Source organism: Felis catus, chromosome A2 (assembly GCF_018350175.1).
Source record: "Felis catus isolate Fca126 chromosome A2, F.catus_Fca126_mat1.0, whole genome shotgun sequence".
Lineage (NCBI taxonomy): Eukaryota > Metazoa > Chordata > Mammalia > Carnivora > Felidae > Felis > Felis catus.
In genome coordinates this window covers 61,292,272-61,310,665 of record NC_058369.1, presented here as the reverse complement: position 1 = coordinate 61,310,665, position 18,394 = coordinate 61,292,272, and the positions used below count along the sequence as shown (strand labels likewise).

The 18,394-nt window shown below is 58.8% G+C and overlaps 2 protein-coding genes across 4 annotated transcripts in view; both read left to right on the top strand.

Moving 5' to 3' along the window:
- Positions 1-5,138, top strand: part of GCK (glucokinase) — a 39,435-nt gene extending 34,297 nt beyond the window's left edge. The window contains 6 exon segments of the mRNA NM_001083954.1: positions 462-557; positions 690-789; positions 2,726-2,909; positions 3,810-3,965; positions 4,487-4,720; positions 4,994-5,138. Of these exon segments, the coding sequence (NP_001077423.1) occupies positions 462-557; positions 690-789; positions 2,726-2,909; positions 3,810-3,965; positions 4,487-4,720; positions 4,994-5,138 (915 nt within the window).
- Positions 5,139-8,011: 2,873 nt separating this feature from the next.
- Positions 8,012-10,406, top strand: MYL7 (myosin light chain 7). Of its 3 annotated transcripts, none has more exons than XM_045041731.1 (7): positions 8,012-8,242; positions 8,444-8,557; positions 8,697-8,772; positions 8,997-9,101; positions 9,473-9,551; positions 9,705-9,753; positions 10,257-10,406. In XM_045041731.1, exons 1-7 carry the CDS (start codon positions 8,027-8,029, stop codon positions 10,356-10,358), a joined length of 741 nt encoding a protein of 246 aa, XP_044897666.1. In that variant the 5' UTR covers positions 8,012-8,026; the 3' UTR covers positions 10,359-10,406. The 3 variants fall into 3 exon arrangements, 2 of the variants coding, with proteins under 2 accessions (XP_044897666.1, XP_019681655.1); XR_006587970.1 differs by having other exon boundaries at positions 9,473-9,557; XM_019826096.3 differs by having other exon boundaries at positions 8,112-8,231.
- The last annotated feature ends 7,988 nt before the right edge of the window (positions 10,407-18,394 follow it).

Sequence of the window (18,394 nt, the reverse complement as noted above, 5' to 3'; positions counted from 1 at the left end):
ACACACACACCAACTACATGTGTACACATGTAAGTTGCACACATTAAGTGTAAACATGTTGCACACACATATGGCCTCTCAGAGACAAGCCAGCTCGGTACTTCCGGCAGGAACGGCATCCCATGCTGGTCTCCCAAGCCCCCTCCCCACAGCACACCAAGGGCCAGATGGTACCTTCTCATGCCTGAGGGGGCGTCCTGGGGGACATGAACCCCAGCTCCATATGGGGCTGCTCTCCTCAGGACCTCATCCCTACTCTGGGAGGATGCCTCTGGGCTTGACAGTATAAACACTGTCACAGTGGCTGGAACCCGGACTTGCAGAAATAGGAAATACTCATAGAGAATGCTTCTCAAACTTATGGGTCCGCTTGGAGCCTGTTTCCTGCACTGTGCAGCGGGAGACCCTCACCCTGCCCCCAGTGTCCATCAGGAGCCACAAGACCTCACCTCTTCCCTCAGGGCATCCTCCTCAATTGGACCAAGGGCTTCAAGGCCTCAGGAGCAGAAGGGAACAACATCGTGGGGCTCCTACGTGATGCCATCAAACGGAGAGGGGTGAGGTGGCTCCCCATGACTGACCTGGGACCCCCCCTCCCCTCAGGCCAGGATGCCAGGGAGGGCCTTCTGGGCATCCTTCACCTGGCTGGACACCAGCCCCATCACTGCTGCCTCTGTGCCTCCTGGCAGGACTTTGAAATGGACGTGGTGGCGATGGTGAATGACACTGTGGCCACGATGATCTCCTGCTACTATGAAGACCGCCGGTGTGAGGTTGGCATGATTGTGGGTAAGGATCCATGCCCTGCCCTGCCCTGTCTGGGGGCCTTGGCCTCCACGAGAGACAGAGCAAGGCTTTGCACCCCTACTGGCCTTGGTCTCCAGGCCTGAGGACTGAGCAGTCAGTGATGGTCAGAGCAGGGCCCCTGTGCCAGGCAGAAACCCCAGAGGTGACAGGGTCTGGGGTGGTCTCGGGGAGATGCAGGGGTGTCCTGGGTGCAGCCAGTGCTCACTGCTGATGCACAGCACTGCACGGCACAGCAGCTATACATCTGTCGGGCTCATCAGGGTTTAATCACACCACCTTGTCTGGCAAATCGACCAAACTGGACACATTTGTCCAAGTGGACGAGGGTTAGCACAAGTGACGTCATCCCTTCCTGGACGGTCTTCCTGTGGCCCAGAGCAGCCAGCCTGTCCCACCCCGAAGTGAAGGCCGGTGCTGGGAGTGGAGGCAGCTCTGGCCCAGTGGGCCTTCCACACCGGCCTCAGGACTTTCCAGAAGTTCCTGAGGCCTCAGGAGTGTTTGCTGAGGATCAATCCCATTTGATTACTTATCTACTGGGCACACAGGCTACTCGAGTGTCCTGCAGCCTCCAGGCTCTGGGTCCCCAGAAAGTCAGTGGCAAAGTTGTTTGCTTCACTGGGCCCTTCAGAGCCAGACCTGCAGCTTGTCTGTGCCCCCAGGAACCCACTTCCAGCCATACACACATCCTCACCTTCAGCCTGACCGCTTCGTCCCTCTTTTTGTTTCTCACATCTTCTGCTTCCGTTCTTGACTTTCAGATGGCAAGCTGCCTCTGAGTTCACCAACGGAACAGAGGCTGCAGGAACCCGCTGTCCTGGCTCTCCCCTTCGGAGCTGCCCAGGGCAGCTGAGTGGGGGCACAGTTCCCCAGGACACCCGGCTTGGTGCCTGAGCCCTGCAGCTGCTGCCCAGCACAGACGGCAGAGGGGGCCTGTGCTCACAACCACCCTGCAAACGCTCTGCTCAGGGCTTAAACGCATGTTTGTGGGGTGCCTGGGGGGCTCAGTTGCTTGAACCTCAACTCTGATCCCAGAGGCGTCAGGCTCTGAGCTAAGCATGGGGCCTGCTTGGGACATATTCTCTTTCTCTTTCTCTCTCTCCCCCTCTGCCCCTCCCCTGCTCATATGCTCTCTCTCTAAAAACCAAACCAAAACAAATATGTTTATGATAATTAACAGAGTCCAAAAATCGGGATAATGCACATCAAAGTCTGGGTTTTTGGGTTTTTTCCTACAAAAAACTGGAAGGGCCTGCATCACTGGGCCCCCATTCCTCCTGGGCAGCTCCACCAACTAGCATTTGAGATGATGTCCCTGATGGCTTTAGGGGCGTGCTGCCCATACAGTCACCCTCAGAAACCATTTTGCAACTTGATAATTTATCACCAAAGGACACCACCTTTTCACTCTGCAAGGGACCCTGCAAATTACAAATCCCAGAACCAGCGCCATGTGCAGTAACCCACGTGCTGCTCCCTGGGGCCCAGGCTGTGCCTTACTCACCTCTGAGTGCCCCTGAAAACAGGGCCCAGAGAAGCTCAAGCACATGCAGGGAAAATACCAAAAAGCAAGGCTGGTGCACAAACAGAATAAAACCATAACCCCACACACCTCTAGGTGGCAGAGTGCTTGGACACATTTCATGGAGTCCTCCCAATTCCCCGGGTAATAGGAGGAGAAGGTGTCACCATCCCTTCCTGAGGAAGGGGAACAAGCCCAGAGAAGTGGCCTCATTTGTGCCATGTCACACAGCAAACCCAGGTCTTCTAGTGCTTGGGAGAGCCGCCTTTCCATTAAGGCGTGCAATGCAGTGGCGGGTGTGGAGGGCTCCCGGAAGACCCGGCCACAGGGGGCTTCCTGCAGGGTGGGGGTGGAGAGGCGGGTTCTGGGGGGGAGGGGCTGACCCCGCGCCCCCCACAGGAACAGGCTGCAATGCCTGCTACATGGAGGAGATGCACAACGTGGAGCTGGTGGAAGGGGACGAGGGCCGCATGTGCGTCAACACCGAGTGGGGCGCCTTCGGGGACTCCGGAGAGCTGGACGAGTTCCTGCTGGAGTACGACCGCGTGGTGGACGAGAACTCCCTGAACCCCGGGCAGCAGCTGTAAGGACTACCCCTCCCCCTCGTCCTGCCCCTGCAGGCAGATGACGGGCTTGTTTTTAAACAACTCGGGGGCGGTGGGGGGAATCAAACCGACCATCCCTTCGCCAGCTGGCTCCTCTCTCCTTCGGCTCACATGCACCCTGTGAACCCGGAACAGTAGAGATGTGAAGGGTTAGTCCGCAGAAAGAGCGGCTGTGAGCGGATGAGCCAGGCTCTCCCCCGGCCGGCAGGTGACCACCGGCATAGGGCGGCTCTGAGACCCCCAAGCAACGGGTTCAGCCCAGAGTTCCCCAGAGTAGACCTCTGTTCACGTTCACAGGATGTACAGTAGGGTTTCGCAGAAGGCTGCGGTGTAGCCTGGACAGCTCTAAACCGGCCGCACAGAGCCTGAGTCGTTGCTCTCCTAATTCTTGAGCTTCGTCTCTGGCCCTCATGACCTCCGCTCTGTCAGTCGTACCCAGTACTTACCGATGAAAATACGCGGGCTCACAAATGCGGAGCACGTAGGCGCCAGCTCTGCGCACACCAGGGCGCAGGGCCCAGGGCCGCGAGCGGTGGCCGAGGCCCCAGGCGGGTCACCAGTCCCTCCGTGCCCGAGTTTCTGTAGCCGCACCGGTACTGGGCGGTGAGCACAGCACCCATCACACGGCGGTGGGGGTGGGACGATGCCTGGGCCTCAGAGGGGCTGGACCGAGGGGCAGGGTGCAGAGGCCCCAAACCCAGGTTGATAAATGAGGGAACAGGTAGGTAGGAACCCGGGCTTGCACGCAGTGTCAAATGCCCCACCTGGCCCTCCTCGTGGCTGTGCGTGGGGACCTCCCTGGGGCAGCTGAGCACCGCACCCTCTCCCCCACCCCCCGCCCCCGGCTGCGGGAGATGACCCGGCCGCCCTCCGTGCAGATACGAGAAGCTCATCGGCGGCAAGTACATGGGCGAGCTGGTGCGGCTCGTGCTGCTGAAGCTCGTGGACGAGAACCTGCTCTTCCGCGGGGAGGCCTCGGAGCAGCTGCGCACGCGCGGCGCCTTCGAGACGCGCTTCGTGTCGCAGGTGGAGAGGTGCGCGGGGCGCGAAGGGCTCGGGGCGGCATCCAGGGAGCGGGGTGCAGGGGGCTCGGGGCTCCAGGGGGCGGGGCGCAGGGGGCTCGGGGCAGGATTCCAGGGGCGGGGCGCAAGGAGCGCAGGGGCCTCGGGGCGGGGCGCAGGGGGCGAGGTCTGGGGGCAGGAGCGCAGTGGAGCCCACTCCTGGGCAGCTGATGCGACCCACGCGCCCCCTCTGTGGCTCCGCACCGCCGTAGACGTCGTCTCACTTGATCCACGCAACAGCCTCGAGGCGCGCCTGTGTAGTCAAGGTTAGAGCGGAGACCCTGGGCTTAGAGAGAGGCGCAGTGACCAGCTTACTGCTGGTCCCTGATGGAATCGGACCCGCCCCTCTCCGGAGCCCGAGCCCCAAGCGCTTTGCCTGGGTGAGGTGGGCAGGGGAGGGGTAGAGGCCGCCGCCGCCGGGGTCAGGGTCGGGCCGGCCCGGGCCGAGCGACCCTCCTGCGACGCCCTCCCCTCCGGCCGCCCCTGCCCCGCAGCGACTCGGGCGACCGCAAGCAGATCTACAACATCCTGAGCACTCTGGGGCTGAGGCCCTCAGCCACCGACTGCGACATCGTGCGCCGCGCCTGCGAGAGCGTGTCCACACGCGCCGCGCACATGTGCGCCGCGGGGCTGGCGGGCGTCATCAACCGCATGCGCGAGAGCCGCAGCGAGGACGTGATGCGCATCACCGTGGGCGTGGACGGCTCTGTGTACAAACTGCACCCCAGGTGAGCGCGCGCACATCTGCCCTTCCCGTCGGGCCCCCGCAGCCCTCCTGGGTGCGCATCCTGAGGGCGCGACGTAAGCGGAAACGAGCTATCCCGGGACCCAAGGGTTACCTCCTCGTCTGCCAGACGAGGAGGGGGGAGGGTCCCCTAGGCTTATTCCCTCCGCGTGCTGCGTGCACCCTGAAGCTGAGCTGCTCTGAAGAGGCGGGGTGGGGGGGGCGGCGTTTCGGGAGTGCAAAGACAGGGGGCGCCAGCCCTGCTTCCCCTGCTCAGCTTCAAGGAGAGGTTCCACGCCATCGTGCGCAGGCTGACGCCCAGCTGCGAGATCACCTTCATCGAGTCGGAGGAAGGCAGCGGCCGAGGCGCCGCCCTGGTGTCCGCGGTGGCCTGTAAGAAGGCCTGCATGCTGGGCCAGTGACGACAGAGGCCACGAGGCAAGGAGGAGGCAGGGCTCGCTGGACCTGGGCTCCTGGGGACTCGCTCCCCACAGGAGCCCCCAGCCTGGCCCAGTGAGGAGGTCTCTTCGTTGTAAGGACCTGGACGCCTCGCCTTCCATCCCCGTGGTGACCCTGGAAGATGCGGAAAGGCCCGTGGGGAGGAGGGGACGGGGAATTGCAGCGCCCAGGGCAGGCCTCTTGCCTCAGAGGCAGTTGGTGGGACAGCCCAAAGCCCTGACTGGGTTGGGAGCTGAGATGAGCAGGAATGGAGACCACCCCCCCCCCCAAACCCCCCACCTATCCTGCTGGAATCAAGGACCCACACAGAGGGGAGCTGCTCACTCAGGACTTTGCTGCATTTCTGTACTGCCTGCCTCTTGGCGCCTTTGGCCATGTCAGCCTCCCGTGGGCCCTGCTCTGGACCCTGCGGTGGCATGGGGACTCAGCCCACTGGGAATTCAGCCCTGCTGACCTGGATGGACCTAGACCCGGGTTCCACAGGGGTCCCAGACTGCCAGCCACCCCGGCCTGGCTGTTTTCCTGCCTGGTGGGGGTTGGGAAGTGGGAGAGGATGGGCTCCAGGACCGGTTCCACAGTGGAGGCAGCTTGTCCCTGAGGCCTGGAGATGGTGGCTTTATGCTGTCCTACTGCCATCCACCAGTGGTTTGTGGTTTTGGGATGCACCCTCACAGGGGGTGCAAGACACAGAGCCCCTACAGCCCCTGCCCAGAGGGACCCAGGAGGAAGAGGAGCCCCCCACACTCCCACCCACCGGCAGGCCTGGGAGCACCTCTGTGATGGAGTCTTCAGCTCCCATGGGGCTGGCCTGGAGAGAAACCTCGGGCAGCACTCAGCACCCAGGGACCCCAGGCCTCCCTCTTCCCACCAGACCTCCATGTGCCACACCAACCTCTCATGCCCAACCTGGGACTGTGTGGTTTTTTAAATAAAAGTTGTAAAAATTTAGAACATGGCCTTGACCAGTGTTCTCTGATGTCTGTGCATACTGGCTGTGGGACAGTAGGGAGACCTGATCACATGCACACAGACACTTGCAAGCCTAGGTATGTCTTGGAATTCACCCCCCCCCCCCCGGCCTTGATGGGGAGTGTGCAGTGACACACAGACCTAAGGGTTAGAAATGAGGTGGCATTGGCGGGTGGTGGGGGTAGGTGCTGCATTGCCCCGGCTGGCTGCCTGTGGGGACGTGGGTGTGGACCCACTGTATCTGCTCACTCAGCAGCTCTGAGGTGTCTGAGAGCCCCAGGGAGGGGCTGCGAGGAGTTAGGGGCCAGGGCACTGCTCTGTGAAGTGGGCCGGGCTGCTCCTGCTTCCGGTCGGTCTCTGCAGGGGTCCCCTTGGATCCACGTGGGTTGTGACAGGGATGGGGTGAGGGGGGAAGGGGTTGCTGAGGTGCCTGCAGTGCTCCTGGGTGAGGCCTGTTTTGAGTTAGCTGAGCCCAGGGCCTGACACTGCCGACTCTCACCTTAGCCCGGTTACCTACAAACGCATTTACAGGATTAGAACATATGCTTGCTTTTCAGTGACAGGAGCTACCAGCAAATCTGGAAAGACTATTATTTCACTCTGAACTCAGCCTGCAGCTGTGGTTGGGAGCTGTCACATCCCCGTCCAGATGTTCTCTTGTGTTCCCAGATGTCTCGTGTGGGACTGGTCAGAGCCTTTGAGTTCTCTTATTTTTTTAAGCTTTTTTAAAAGTTTATTTATTGTGTGAGAGAGAGCATGTGCACACCCACGTGAGTGGGGGGCAGAGAGAGAGAGAGAGAGAGGGAGAAAGAGAATCCCAAGCAGGCTCCACACTGTCAGCACAGAGCCTGAAGCGGGGCTGGATCTGAGGAAATGTGGGATCATGACCTGAGCCAAAGTCAAGAGTTGGATGCATAACCGACTGAACCCCCCAGACGCCCCAGGCCCTTTCAGTTCTCTTGAATTGGAGTCACGCACGAGAATTTGCAGGAGCGTCACCCAGTCACTTTGTCATCACTACCACTTGCTCCTCTCCCCACAGTCGCATGTTGGACCCGTGTCGGTGTAAACTACCTCCTAATTGTTCTTCACAGTGTAGTTCAGGGCATCCTGTTGATTTTTTAAGTTTTCTTTGCAGGTAGGTTATATATTTTATGAATTTCATTATAGTCAGGGAGGAATTATAAAATAGTTACTGTTACACGAAAGGGGCGTTGGGTCTGGCGGACTGACGCGGATCCCTGCCACAGCAGCTGCCCTCTTTGCATCCCTCGCCCCAGGGGCAGAGCCAGGTTCTGGGGTAGAGGCGGCGGGCAGCCAGTGCGCCCCCAACTTGTGTTCTAGACAGGCCCCAGCCCCCAGCCCCTCTCTGCCCTGGGCCCGGAAGCAGCCGGTGAGGCTGCGACTCTGGCAGAGAAGAGGGTGACGGGCCTCCGGCTCCACAGTGGAGCCTCACATGAAGGGCTCGTGACCGCTGTCATGGGGGTCCAAGGGGGTACTTGGTCCGGGTAGGGCACCATGCTCCAAGAGCATCACATGCAGGTGCTGTTTGGGGCCACAGCCAGCTCAGGGCTGCCTTCTGCCCCTTTGTCAGCGAGCCAGAGGCCAGGACCAGCCATCCTCACCCAGACCTCTGGGAGTCCCTGGGCTCAGGCCAGAGACCATCTTCAGAGCCACACACTGTTCTTCCCAAGCCAATAGAGGCCCCAGGCCAGCGCTCCTGTCCTCCTGGCCTGGGCAGGTTCTGGGCTGGACCTGCAGTAGGGTAACAGGGGAGACTTCTCCTTCAGTGGGGACACCTCATTCAGCATCCAGTGGTGACAGCCAGGAGCCTGTGAGCTCTGCCCTTGGGACACGTTGCTGCTGATGGGTACATGCCCGGATGTTACACATCAGGGGGCCTGAAGGTCACCAGGAACGTGGCTGGAATCTGCCTGGGGCCCTGTCCTCCCCCAGCCCAGGCAGGGCTACCAAATTTGGGCCTGTCCTCTCCTCCTGTCCTTATTTGGTGCTCCAGGTGATAAGGCTGAGGCATAAAAGGGGCTGTGGGCCCCTTGCAGCAACCAGGCGGCCACAGAGAGAGGATGGTGAGTGTCAGGTAGGGTCGCTAGAGGCCAGCAGACTACCAGGTGCTGTCCTTGGGCTGCAGGAGGGGTTTGGGGGTGGTGGTGTCATGGAGCCCACATTAGGCCTGGAGAGGTGGTGTCTGGGGACAGGAAGAGGGCCCTGGCCTGGGCTCTCCTGGGAGCTCTGGGGGTGCACCTGGAAATGGGGGCCTCTCCCCACACACGTGTTGCAGGCCAGCAGGAAGGCAGGGACCCGGGGCAAGGCCGCAGCTGCCAAGCAGGCCCAGCGAGGCTCTTCTAACGTCTTTTCCATGTTCGAGCAAGCCCAGATCCAGGAATTCAAGGAGGTAAGTGGTGTATCCCCAGTGGCCTGGAACCTGTCCTGGCCCCTGTCCTTACTATGCCCGCCATCCAGGACCCTCCCGCCTCCGGCCGTTCCTGGGTGGGGGCTGTTCCCGCCTAGACACTCTGCCCCCCACCTCGCAGGCCTTCAGCTGCATTGACCAGAACCGTGATGGCATCATCTGCAAGTCAGACCTTCGGGAGACCTACTCCCAGCTCGGTGAGCACCTCCCCCTTCTCCCCACCCTGGGCCTGCTCTCACCAGGGCTGCTGGGTCAGCGGGATTCCACCGCCCACTGAGAAAGGACAGGCCCCTCACTCTCCACTGCTCTTGCCTCTGCTCCCCTCTGTCTCCTCCCCTGCCCCACCCCCACTGGGCCCAGCTTCCTTCCAGGGCACCTCCCTCCCCGGCCCTCTCCACCCCTGTGGCTATCACCCCCCCAGGGAAGGTGAGCGTCCCGGAAGAGGAACTGGATGCCATGCTGCAGGAAGGGAAGGGTCCCATCAACTTCACGGTCTTCCTCACGCTCTTCGGGGAGAAGCTCAACGGTGAGCCAGGCCTGGAGTCTGCCTGAACCCCGCCCAGACCTCAGCTGGACCACCCCGCCGCCGGCCCTTGCCCACCCAGAGGATATGGAGTCCTCCTCTGCACCCCAGACCCATGGGCACTGCTCACCCCAGCTCCCGACTTGGAATTGGGAAATGTGCCTTCAGCCTCCACTCCCAAGTCCCAGATCCTAGTCTCCCGTCCAGGCCTGCCCGCAAGGCCCGCCCAGCATCCCTGAGCCCCAAGGGATGCTGTGTATCAGGGAGGATGCTCCTACCTCTTCTGGGACATGACGCCCCCCCCCCGGGTTCCTCCTTGGTGGGGCTAGGGAGGCTGGGGGTGTGGGTGCTCACCTGTTCCCTCCGGCTCCCAGGGACAGACCCCGAGGAAGCCATCCTGAACGCCTTCCGCATGTTTGACCCCAGTGGCAAGGGCGTGGTGAACAAGGATGAGTAAGTGTGAGCAATGGGATGACAGGGGGTGAGGCCCAGGTGAGGGTGACCCCCCGCCTGTACTGTGGGGCTCTCTCTGCCTTGGGGGTGGCCACCTGGGCCATAGGAGCCTCGTCCCCCTCATCAGGCCACCCGTCGGCTCTCCCCCACCAGGTTCAAACAGCTTCTCCTGACCCAGGCAGACAAGTTCTCTCCGGCTGAGGTGAGGATTCCTGGTTCCTCGGACACCCCTCCCTTGCCGACCCCTTCACGGTCCTCGCCCCGCAGGGCATGGGGGAGGCCTTGCGGACCCCCCACCCTCGTGGGCCTAGAGCAGGGCTCCGTGCAGGAGGGACTGTCTCTACCAAGGGTGACAGGCATGGAGTTAGATGGGAGTGTCCTGGGCCGGAGAAGCTGTGCGTGTAAAGGCCCGGGCACGAGAGAGCGGCACTGGCATCTGGAAGAGCCTCTGTCCGTGCAGTGTCAAGCAGCACGGGGAAGGGAGGGGAGGCATCCTCATGGCCCCCTGGGCCCCCACCCTCCACCCCTGTGTCCCTAGTCTGCCCACGGTCAGGTAACAGAAAACATTAACTCAGAGTTTGGGGTTCCCAGCCGAAGAGACGTAGGGCCAAAGTACAGCCCTGGGAGTGGGGAGGGTGGGTGAAGGGTCGGCCCCCACCAGGCTTTGCTGGATGGACTGCCTCTCACCAGTCCCCGCCGCCCCAGGTGGAGCAGATGTTCGCCCTGACGCCCATGGACCTGGCGGGGGACGTCGACTACAAGTCTCTGTGCTACATCATCACCCATGGGGATGAGAAAGAGGAGTGAGCGGAGCAGCCCCCAGGGTCACCACAATAAATGCTGTTTTCAATCAGACCTGCTGTGGTGGCCTCTCTGTGACAGATGGGGTGGGGGCAGGCAGGAGGGGTCTGTGAGATGAGGCAGGCACTTTGCCAGCTCACCTCCAGGTGCCCCATGCAGTTCTGTGACTATGAGCCATCATCTGCCCGGTTCACAGATGGGGACACATAGGCCACACCTCTAGGAGAGGAACCTGTGGGCTTGGCACAGCTTCCCAGTCCCGAACCAGCCACACGGTGGGCCCTGCACTCAGCATCCTGAGGCCGCTCAGCCATGTTCTGGGAGGGTCCCGCTGGTGGGGCAGACCCTGTCTCTGTGTGCTGGCTCAGGTGGGCCTCCCTGTGTATGCGTGTGCTCTGTGTGTGCTGCGTGTATGCTGGGCGTGTGTGTGCATGTGCGTGCATGCATGTGCTCTGGGTATGTGTGTGCACATGTGTGCGTGAGTGTACTGGATGTATGTGTGTGTGTGTGTGTGTGTGTGTGTGCATGTGTGCTGGGTGTGCTGGGCTCTGTGTGGAAGGCACTGAGAACCCATCTGGAAATAGACTTACTTCACTTTGGAAATGCAGAGGTTCCATAACAGGAAGCAGGGGCCAGAACGGGCTTCATGTCTCCTGGCAGGGCAGGGCGGGGGGAGGGGATGGGCGGGGAGGGGTCAGGCGGCTGGAGAGAGGGAGAGTTTTTCTCTGGAAGGGATTGTTAGTGTCTGGTCCCCACCTCATGTGCAGAAAACGGGCTGGGGGCACGGGGGTCATGTCTCCATCTGGGAACTGGAGGGCAGCAGGGGGACAGGAAGGGCCAAGCAAGGGCTTGCACTGAACCGCCCCCTCCAGCAAGCCTGGCTGCAGCCCTCAGCTGGGGTGCTGGAAGAGGGAGGAGCTGATCACACTCCCTCCCTGCAGGCAGCAAGCAGAAGGAAAGAGCCATTTTCCCCTGGAGAAGTGTTCAGTTTTTATTTTTATTTGGGACTTGCACTTGCAATTACGACATTGAGACCTGAGATTTAAAGTCCGCAGAGCACTTTCTATGGCTGATTAGTGATGGCAGGAGTCGTGGAACTGCCGTCTTCATGAGGAGAGCAGGCCTGCAGGGATGGCGGGAGACACAGCCCAGCAGGTGTTATAATTCTCACATGAGTCCTGCTTGTTCAGCAGACTGATTTCAAAAGATAAGGGGTAATTTCAGAAGTCAAGCTTCTGCAGAGAAAAGTTGTAAAAGACGCAAGGGACCAAAAACATCAGTGTCTTCAAAAAGGTGCTGGTCAGCAGGGCCCCTGTGGCCTTGTTGTCTTCTGTAAGGTGTAGATGACCTACAGCAAGGCCAAGGGTTCCCATCCCTAGACACAGAGAAACACGTGACCCAGGGGAAGAACAAAGGACCCCCCTCCTCCTCTGCAGAAGAAGCCATCGTTGCACCTATTAAAACAGCAAGTTCTGGGAGCGCCTGGGTGGCTCAGTTGGTTAAGCATCTGACCCTTGATAGCGGTTCAGGTCCTGATCTCATGGTTTCATGGTTTTGAGCCCCAGGTCAGGCTCTGTGCTGTCTGTGTGGAGCCTGCTTGGGATTCTCCTCTCTTTGTCCCACCCTCCCCTCCTAAAATACATAGATAAACATTTTTTTTTCAAAAATTTAATAAAAAATAAAATAAAATAGCAAGTTCCTGCCAGCATCTGTGAACTGCACCCTCAACCCTGGACAACATGGGTTCGAACTGTGTAGGTCCACCTACACGTGGAGTTTCCCTGACAAATACAGGACCGCCCCACATACCCACTTGTTTATGATTTTCTGAACATTTTACGTTCTCAGGCTTACTTGACTGCAAGAACACAGCATATAATACATGCGACACACAAAAGACGTGTTACACGACTATTCATGTTATCAGCCAGGCTTCCAGTCAACAGTAGGCTGTCAGTGGTTAAGTTTTGGGGGGGGGGTCACAAGTCATACACGGATTTCCGGCTGCGGGGCACACCCTCAGCCCTGCGCTGTTCAAGGGTCAGGTGTACGAGCATCCGCTCCTTGGCTCTTCCTCTGAACCGGCTGTCACGTGCTGGTGGCTTCCTCGTGGAAGAACGGGCACAGAAAACCTTTGACCAAGGCTTGTTTTATCTCTGTGTGCGAGCCACGGTTCTGCTCCCACTCCCGGTGTCATTGTCCAGTAAGGTTCGTCCTTTCTGCACCAAAACGGCCTGCACGAACTAGCTTGGGGTAACCTGACAGCAGAGTGGGTGTGTGTGAGATGCGGAAGGCACAGAAGCGGAGACAGAGAACAGACCTGGCGCACGAAAGACACGGTACTGCCCGAAATGGTAGCCCCGGCCACCTGTGCCTGTTGGGCACTTAAAACACGGTGTGACTTGAGATGTGATCATGTTCTGAAGAGTGAGTACAAGAAAGAACATAAAATATCTCATTAATGATTTGCACATAGATTACGTATTGAAATGATAATATTTTTGATATATTGGGTTGGAGACAAATGTTACTAAAATCAATCTCACCTTTTGCTTTTTACTTCCTTAATGTGGCTACAAGGAGATTTTATAAATTTTTTTAAATGTTTTATTTGTTTGTTTATTTTTGAGAGAGACAGAGCACAAGTGGGGGAGGGGCAGAGAGAGAGAAAGACAGAACCTGAAGCAGGCTCCAGGCTCTGAGCTGTCAGTGCAGAGCCCGACGCGGAGCTCAAACCCACAAACCGTGAGATCGTGACCTGAGCTGAAGTCGGACGCTTAACCGACTGAGCCACCCAGACGCCCCAACAAGGAGATTTTAAATGACGTGTATGGCACCATCTTTGGCTAACATCCCCTTTCCACTGGATACTGATGAGCCAGCTGTGTGATGTGCCTGTGGTCTCTCAGGAGCTGGGGTTCTGACCCAGCACACAGGGGTCACGCCAGAGCTCTCTGCGAACCGAGCCCAAACGAAGCCCATTTCATTTCGGCAGAGCTGAATCTGCGTGTTGTGGCAGAAAGGAGAGAGGGTTTTGTTTGCAGAGAGCAGAGCCCACACTAAGGTGTTCCGAGTCTGGTGGGGCAAAGCAGGTGCATCAGGGGTGGGCCGGGCCTGTGAGTCCTGCCTGCCTCTGCCAGGCAGTCCACCTCGCCGGACACGGACATGGGACATGCACACCCCAGGGACTCAGGGTCGGCAGCCACCTGCCCCAGTTCTTTCCTAACCCGCCCTCCCGGGGCAGGGCCCCATCTGCAGATGTCCTGGACTCCCTGGTCCTGGCGGTCCCCTCCCCACACCTCACCCACAGCCCACTCAGCTGGAGCCCATGAAGGAGGCTTCCAGCCTCTTGTCCTCACGGGGACCGTGTCCACTCTGGGGGAACTTCCTTCAGCTCCGGCCCCTTCCTCCTCCTTCTCCAGGGGTTCACAGAGAAATACTGCCCCGTCTCCCCCCAACACCCTGCAGACCCTAGATGTGAAGCCTGGCATCCCCGCAGCAGCCCAGGCCTCACGGGAGGGGGGTGGTGGTTGGAAACACAGAATCTCAAGAGACCCCGGCAAACACTTGTTCAGGAGGGCCCTGGAGCCAGTGTGGCCCGCTGGGCCGGAGTAGTGGCAGGCAGGGACCCTGTGAAGGCAAGAAAACTTGAACCTTCTTCCTCGACCTCTTTTTGCGTCCATCTATTTGAAAGCTAAGAAGCCTCTTGCCAGTTTCACAACACGGGAAGCCCCCTCTCCAGTTTCCCGGGAGGGCAGGAGCATCACTGCCGGGGACTGCAGCAAGCCCACTTCGGAAGGAAGACGGGAGTGTGGTTGAAGGTGATCGGCAAAGCCAGGTCCCTGAGCTCAGCCGCTTCCGTGGAGAACGGAGAAGACCTGCCTGCGGGATCTCTTAGGGGACTGCTGTGATGAGCTCTGGGTGAGTGCCGAGTCAGTAAGAGACCCGGTCCTTCTTTCGGGACTCCTGTGGCTGGTTCCCTGCCTTCCCAGGGGACCTGCATCTCCATCCGTGTCCACCTGGCGCAGCTCCGTCTGTGTGGGCCTGGCCTGTTTGCTTCCCGTTTTATCCTGGGGTCCCTCCAGCGCCCCCCCCCCCCCAGCCTGGGCCCCGTCCCCTGCCCCGCGTCCTCCCACCCGGGGCCGCTCTGGCTGGCTGGCAGTGGTTCACAAGTTCTTTCCACCACCATAAAGACGGGGTGTGCAGCTGCTTCGTGGGCGTGGGCGGTGCTTAGGTTTCTGGACGGTCGCCCCAGCCCCCCTCACCCCTCCTCAAGCCTGGACCCTCTCCATTCTCCAGTTTGGGCGGGAGGGTCTGGGGGTGTTGCAGAGCTGGTGCTTTGCTCTGAAAGCAGGCGTGTCTAGTAAGGTGAGGAGACGAGTAAATAATAGGTCTAAGTACACTGGCCTCTTCTCTGCCGTGAGCCTTCTAGACTCTCGAGGCCTGAAAGGCTGGGGTGTGGAGGCACAGGGGCCCTGCACTGGAGAAGGCCCCCCGGGAGTCAGCCTGCAGCCTCCCTCCCTGTGCATGTGAGCAACCTCGAACCAGCCCCACTCCTCCTCAGCGGTGCGCTTTCCTCATCTGTGCGGGAGAGGCTGCCAGTGTGTGCCACGTGCCTCGGTGAGCTTCTGGCCTCAGAGCAAAGAGCACACTTCTCAGGCTCACCACTTGCTGGGAGGTGTGACCCAGCAGGTGTCAGACCTGTATCGTGGAGCAGTTTTGTCCTCAAGAGACAGATGTGTGCCCTCCTCCACCTCCGTCCCTGGAACACAGCTGGACATGGCCCCCAGGACTGTAGGGCTCCTGCACTGGACTCAGCCGGGTCCCCAATGCCTGGAGGCACCACACAACCCAGATCCCCCCTTCATATCCAACACAAAGAGGAGTGAGCTCTGGTGTGACTACAGCCCTGATATTTGGACTTTCTTACCCTTACAGCAGAACCTGGTCCCGACCAGTACTGTCTGACCGCTATCCCCACTTCCAGATAAACTGAGTCAGCACATGGCTGAGCCACCCATCCAAGACCACACAGAGCCAGGAGGCGGCTGAGCCAGGTTTGACCTGCTTTGATCTTTGTGCAGACGGAGCCCAGAGCAGAGCAGTGGCCATCGAGGCAGTGGGTCTGGGGCTCCCTCGCCAGGAGCGAAACAGGTCATGGGAGGCCCCGCACAGCCTGCCCACATGCTGGGTCTGTGAGCCCCGATGTCTCCAGGCTCCACACACACCCAGGGGTTGAAAATGAGGACGTCTGACAGTGCCCACCATGCCCTCCCAGCCTCCTCTTCTGAGGACTGATCTAAGTCCTAGACTAAGTCCCTGCGACACTAGTTTCAGTTGGGGACCACTGGACATATCCACAGGGCCGGGCGCCACCTAGCACTTGATTTCATTTTCCTGACTAAATGTGCAGACTGGGACGTGCGGATGGGCTGGGGTATGGGCTTGTTGGTGCCCAGTCAGCCTCTCTTGCTGTCTATTTGGGCGACCTGACAATTTCCTAGCACAAAAGAAGGCAGTGGCAAGACCACGGAACTTGGTGGCCTCAAGGCGGCAGGGAGGCTGCATGGTGGTTAAGGTATACAGTGTGCCCAGTTGTCTTTGGGGCTACTCCTATCAGAAGGCCCGGCCTGTTTCTCCAAGGGGAGTCCAGGCTGGCAGCTTGTTGGCTTCTAGCAGTCTGGTGGCTTCAGGGAAGCCAGAGGCCACCAGGCCAAGACAAAGCCCGAGATAAAATCTCAGGGAAGGAGAAGCGTGGATCCTCCCACCTCAGGCTGAACTCTTGGGCCCCAGCCCCAGTCCAGTGGCCACGTCCAAGCTCAGGCGGGAAGAGATGGCGAGCTGCCTGGCACCATGAGAAATGAGAAATTGTGGCTTTAAGTCAGCAAGACTCGGACGGCTTGTGATATGGCAGCAGAGTGACACAAGGTCTTATGCTCCGTCCTGATGAGGACAAACAGCGGCCCTTCGGTAACCGTCTCCCCCACCCCAGGGGTCCAGAACCCCCCTGATCTCCTGCCTGCAGCCGGCCCTCTCACCATCTGGGGACCATCCCCACAGGGACGTGCTGCTGACATGCAGACACATACAGCACCGAAATAGAACTCTGTCGCCCCGCCTGCCCTGCTTTGCGTCAGCATCACCTCCACTGCCCCTCTCGCAGGGCCCCTTCTGACTCCCCGCTTCCTCTTCCTCCTCCCCCACTCTGCACCCCTCTCCCCGGCTTCGGGCAGGCCCCTGTGGCCCCCTCCCATGGCCGACTGGGCTGGACCACCTCCAGTTCCCGCCAGGTTCCATCCTGGCCCTCCTTGCTATGGTCCTCTAGGGAGATGGGACCCTGCCTTGGGCCACTGGCGACTGAAATGGGGTGGCCACTGCTCCAGAGGGACACAGAGCAGAGGCAGCAGGTCTGCGGCGGACAGAGAGGTAGGGGTTGGGGGGGAGTGCAGGCCAGGTGACAGATGGAAGGGGGTGTCCTGCCTGCCCTTCATCCGCAGACCTGTGCCTATGTGATGACACCCACACTGTGCTTGGGTGCCTCCAGCTGGTTCCTGTGACTTGTGATTGGGACCCAGTTCCCTGCCTCAGGCCCTGCTCTGGGGCATGGATGTTCTTGGCTGCCTGGCCCGGAGCATACCTGCTGTGTGCCCTGGGTCTGGGCCTTCAAGCCTCACCTTCCTCTCCTCTGCGCCTCCTGCACAGAGGCCTCCACAGCCTGGGCTCCTGCTGCTGGCCTTGCCCGGCCCCTGGGACCCTCCCTACCTGGGCCTCAGCAAGCAGAGGCCTTGCCATGGACAGGGCTCAGTATTTAGAATTTCAGTTATGGGGAACCTGCAATCTCTCTAAACTTGTTTTCCTCCAAGTTAAATTAGAAAGCCACAGCTTCTAAACGAAAAAAAAAAAAAAAGGCTGAATGAGATGCCTATTTTTCTTAATGTTTATTTTGGGGGGGGGGCAGATAGAGAGGGAGACACAGAATCAGAAGCAGGCTCCAAGCTGTCAGCACAGAGCCCGATGTGGGGCTCGAACCCACAAACTGTGAGATCATGATCTGAGCTTGACTGATGGAGCTGTCCAGGAGCCTGGTGGGATGCCTATTTTAATTGATGACACCTTGAGGCTTCTAAATATTTTCAGGATTCTATGTTTGCCTCTTTGCAAAATACTATTTATAAAGTAACTGAGGCAAACAATGAATGGAAAGAAGTCAGAAAGGCTTCTGAGACCTTTTTTGCCCTCCTGTCTTCTCTGTCTGCAGGCTAGTGGTGGCCACCTTGTGCCAGAGCCCTGCCTCCGGGGCCACTGTGCTCTGTTCTTTCTGCCAAGACTCCCTTTTCCTCTGAATCTCTCCCTAGTCCCTCCCTGCCCCCTCTAAAGTTAAGTCTTGTGGGGACCTGGGGGACTCAGTCGCGTCCGACTTTTGATTTCGGCTCAGGTCATGACCTCATGGTTCATGAGTTTGAGCCCCGTGTGGGGCTCTGTGCTGACAACTCAGAGCCTGGAGCCTGCTTGGGATTCTGTGTGTCCCTCTCTCTCTCTGCCTCTCCCCTAATCCTGCTCTCTCTCTCTCAAAAATAAATAAAAAATTTAAAAAAGTTAAAAAAGTTAAAAAAGAAAAATTTTTGGCCTTAAAGGGACATAAAATCCCCAAGGAAACTGTAAGTTTGCTCGAACTCAGTTTTGATACTTGCAGCATCTGATCTTGAAATGAGGGCTACATCTGGATCCGGATGAAGCCCTTCACAACTGCTTGGTGCTGACAGGTTGCCTTCTGAATCCCCATGACAATGTATAGAAAACTCCTCCAACCAATGAAGATTTTTAATGATTTAAATATTAAATATGAAATATTATGAAAATAGCAAGGTGTCCTTACCTCCAACGGGATCAAATTATGAATGGCTCCAATATGCAAAGCTTAGTAGACTCCATGCTGTGCTGGCTCTGTCATTAAAGTTCCTGGGCATTCTGGCTCAACTCCCCGGAGGCTAAAGTGAACCACCCCACTGATATTTCTGCCAAAAACACTGCTCTCAGGCCAA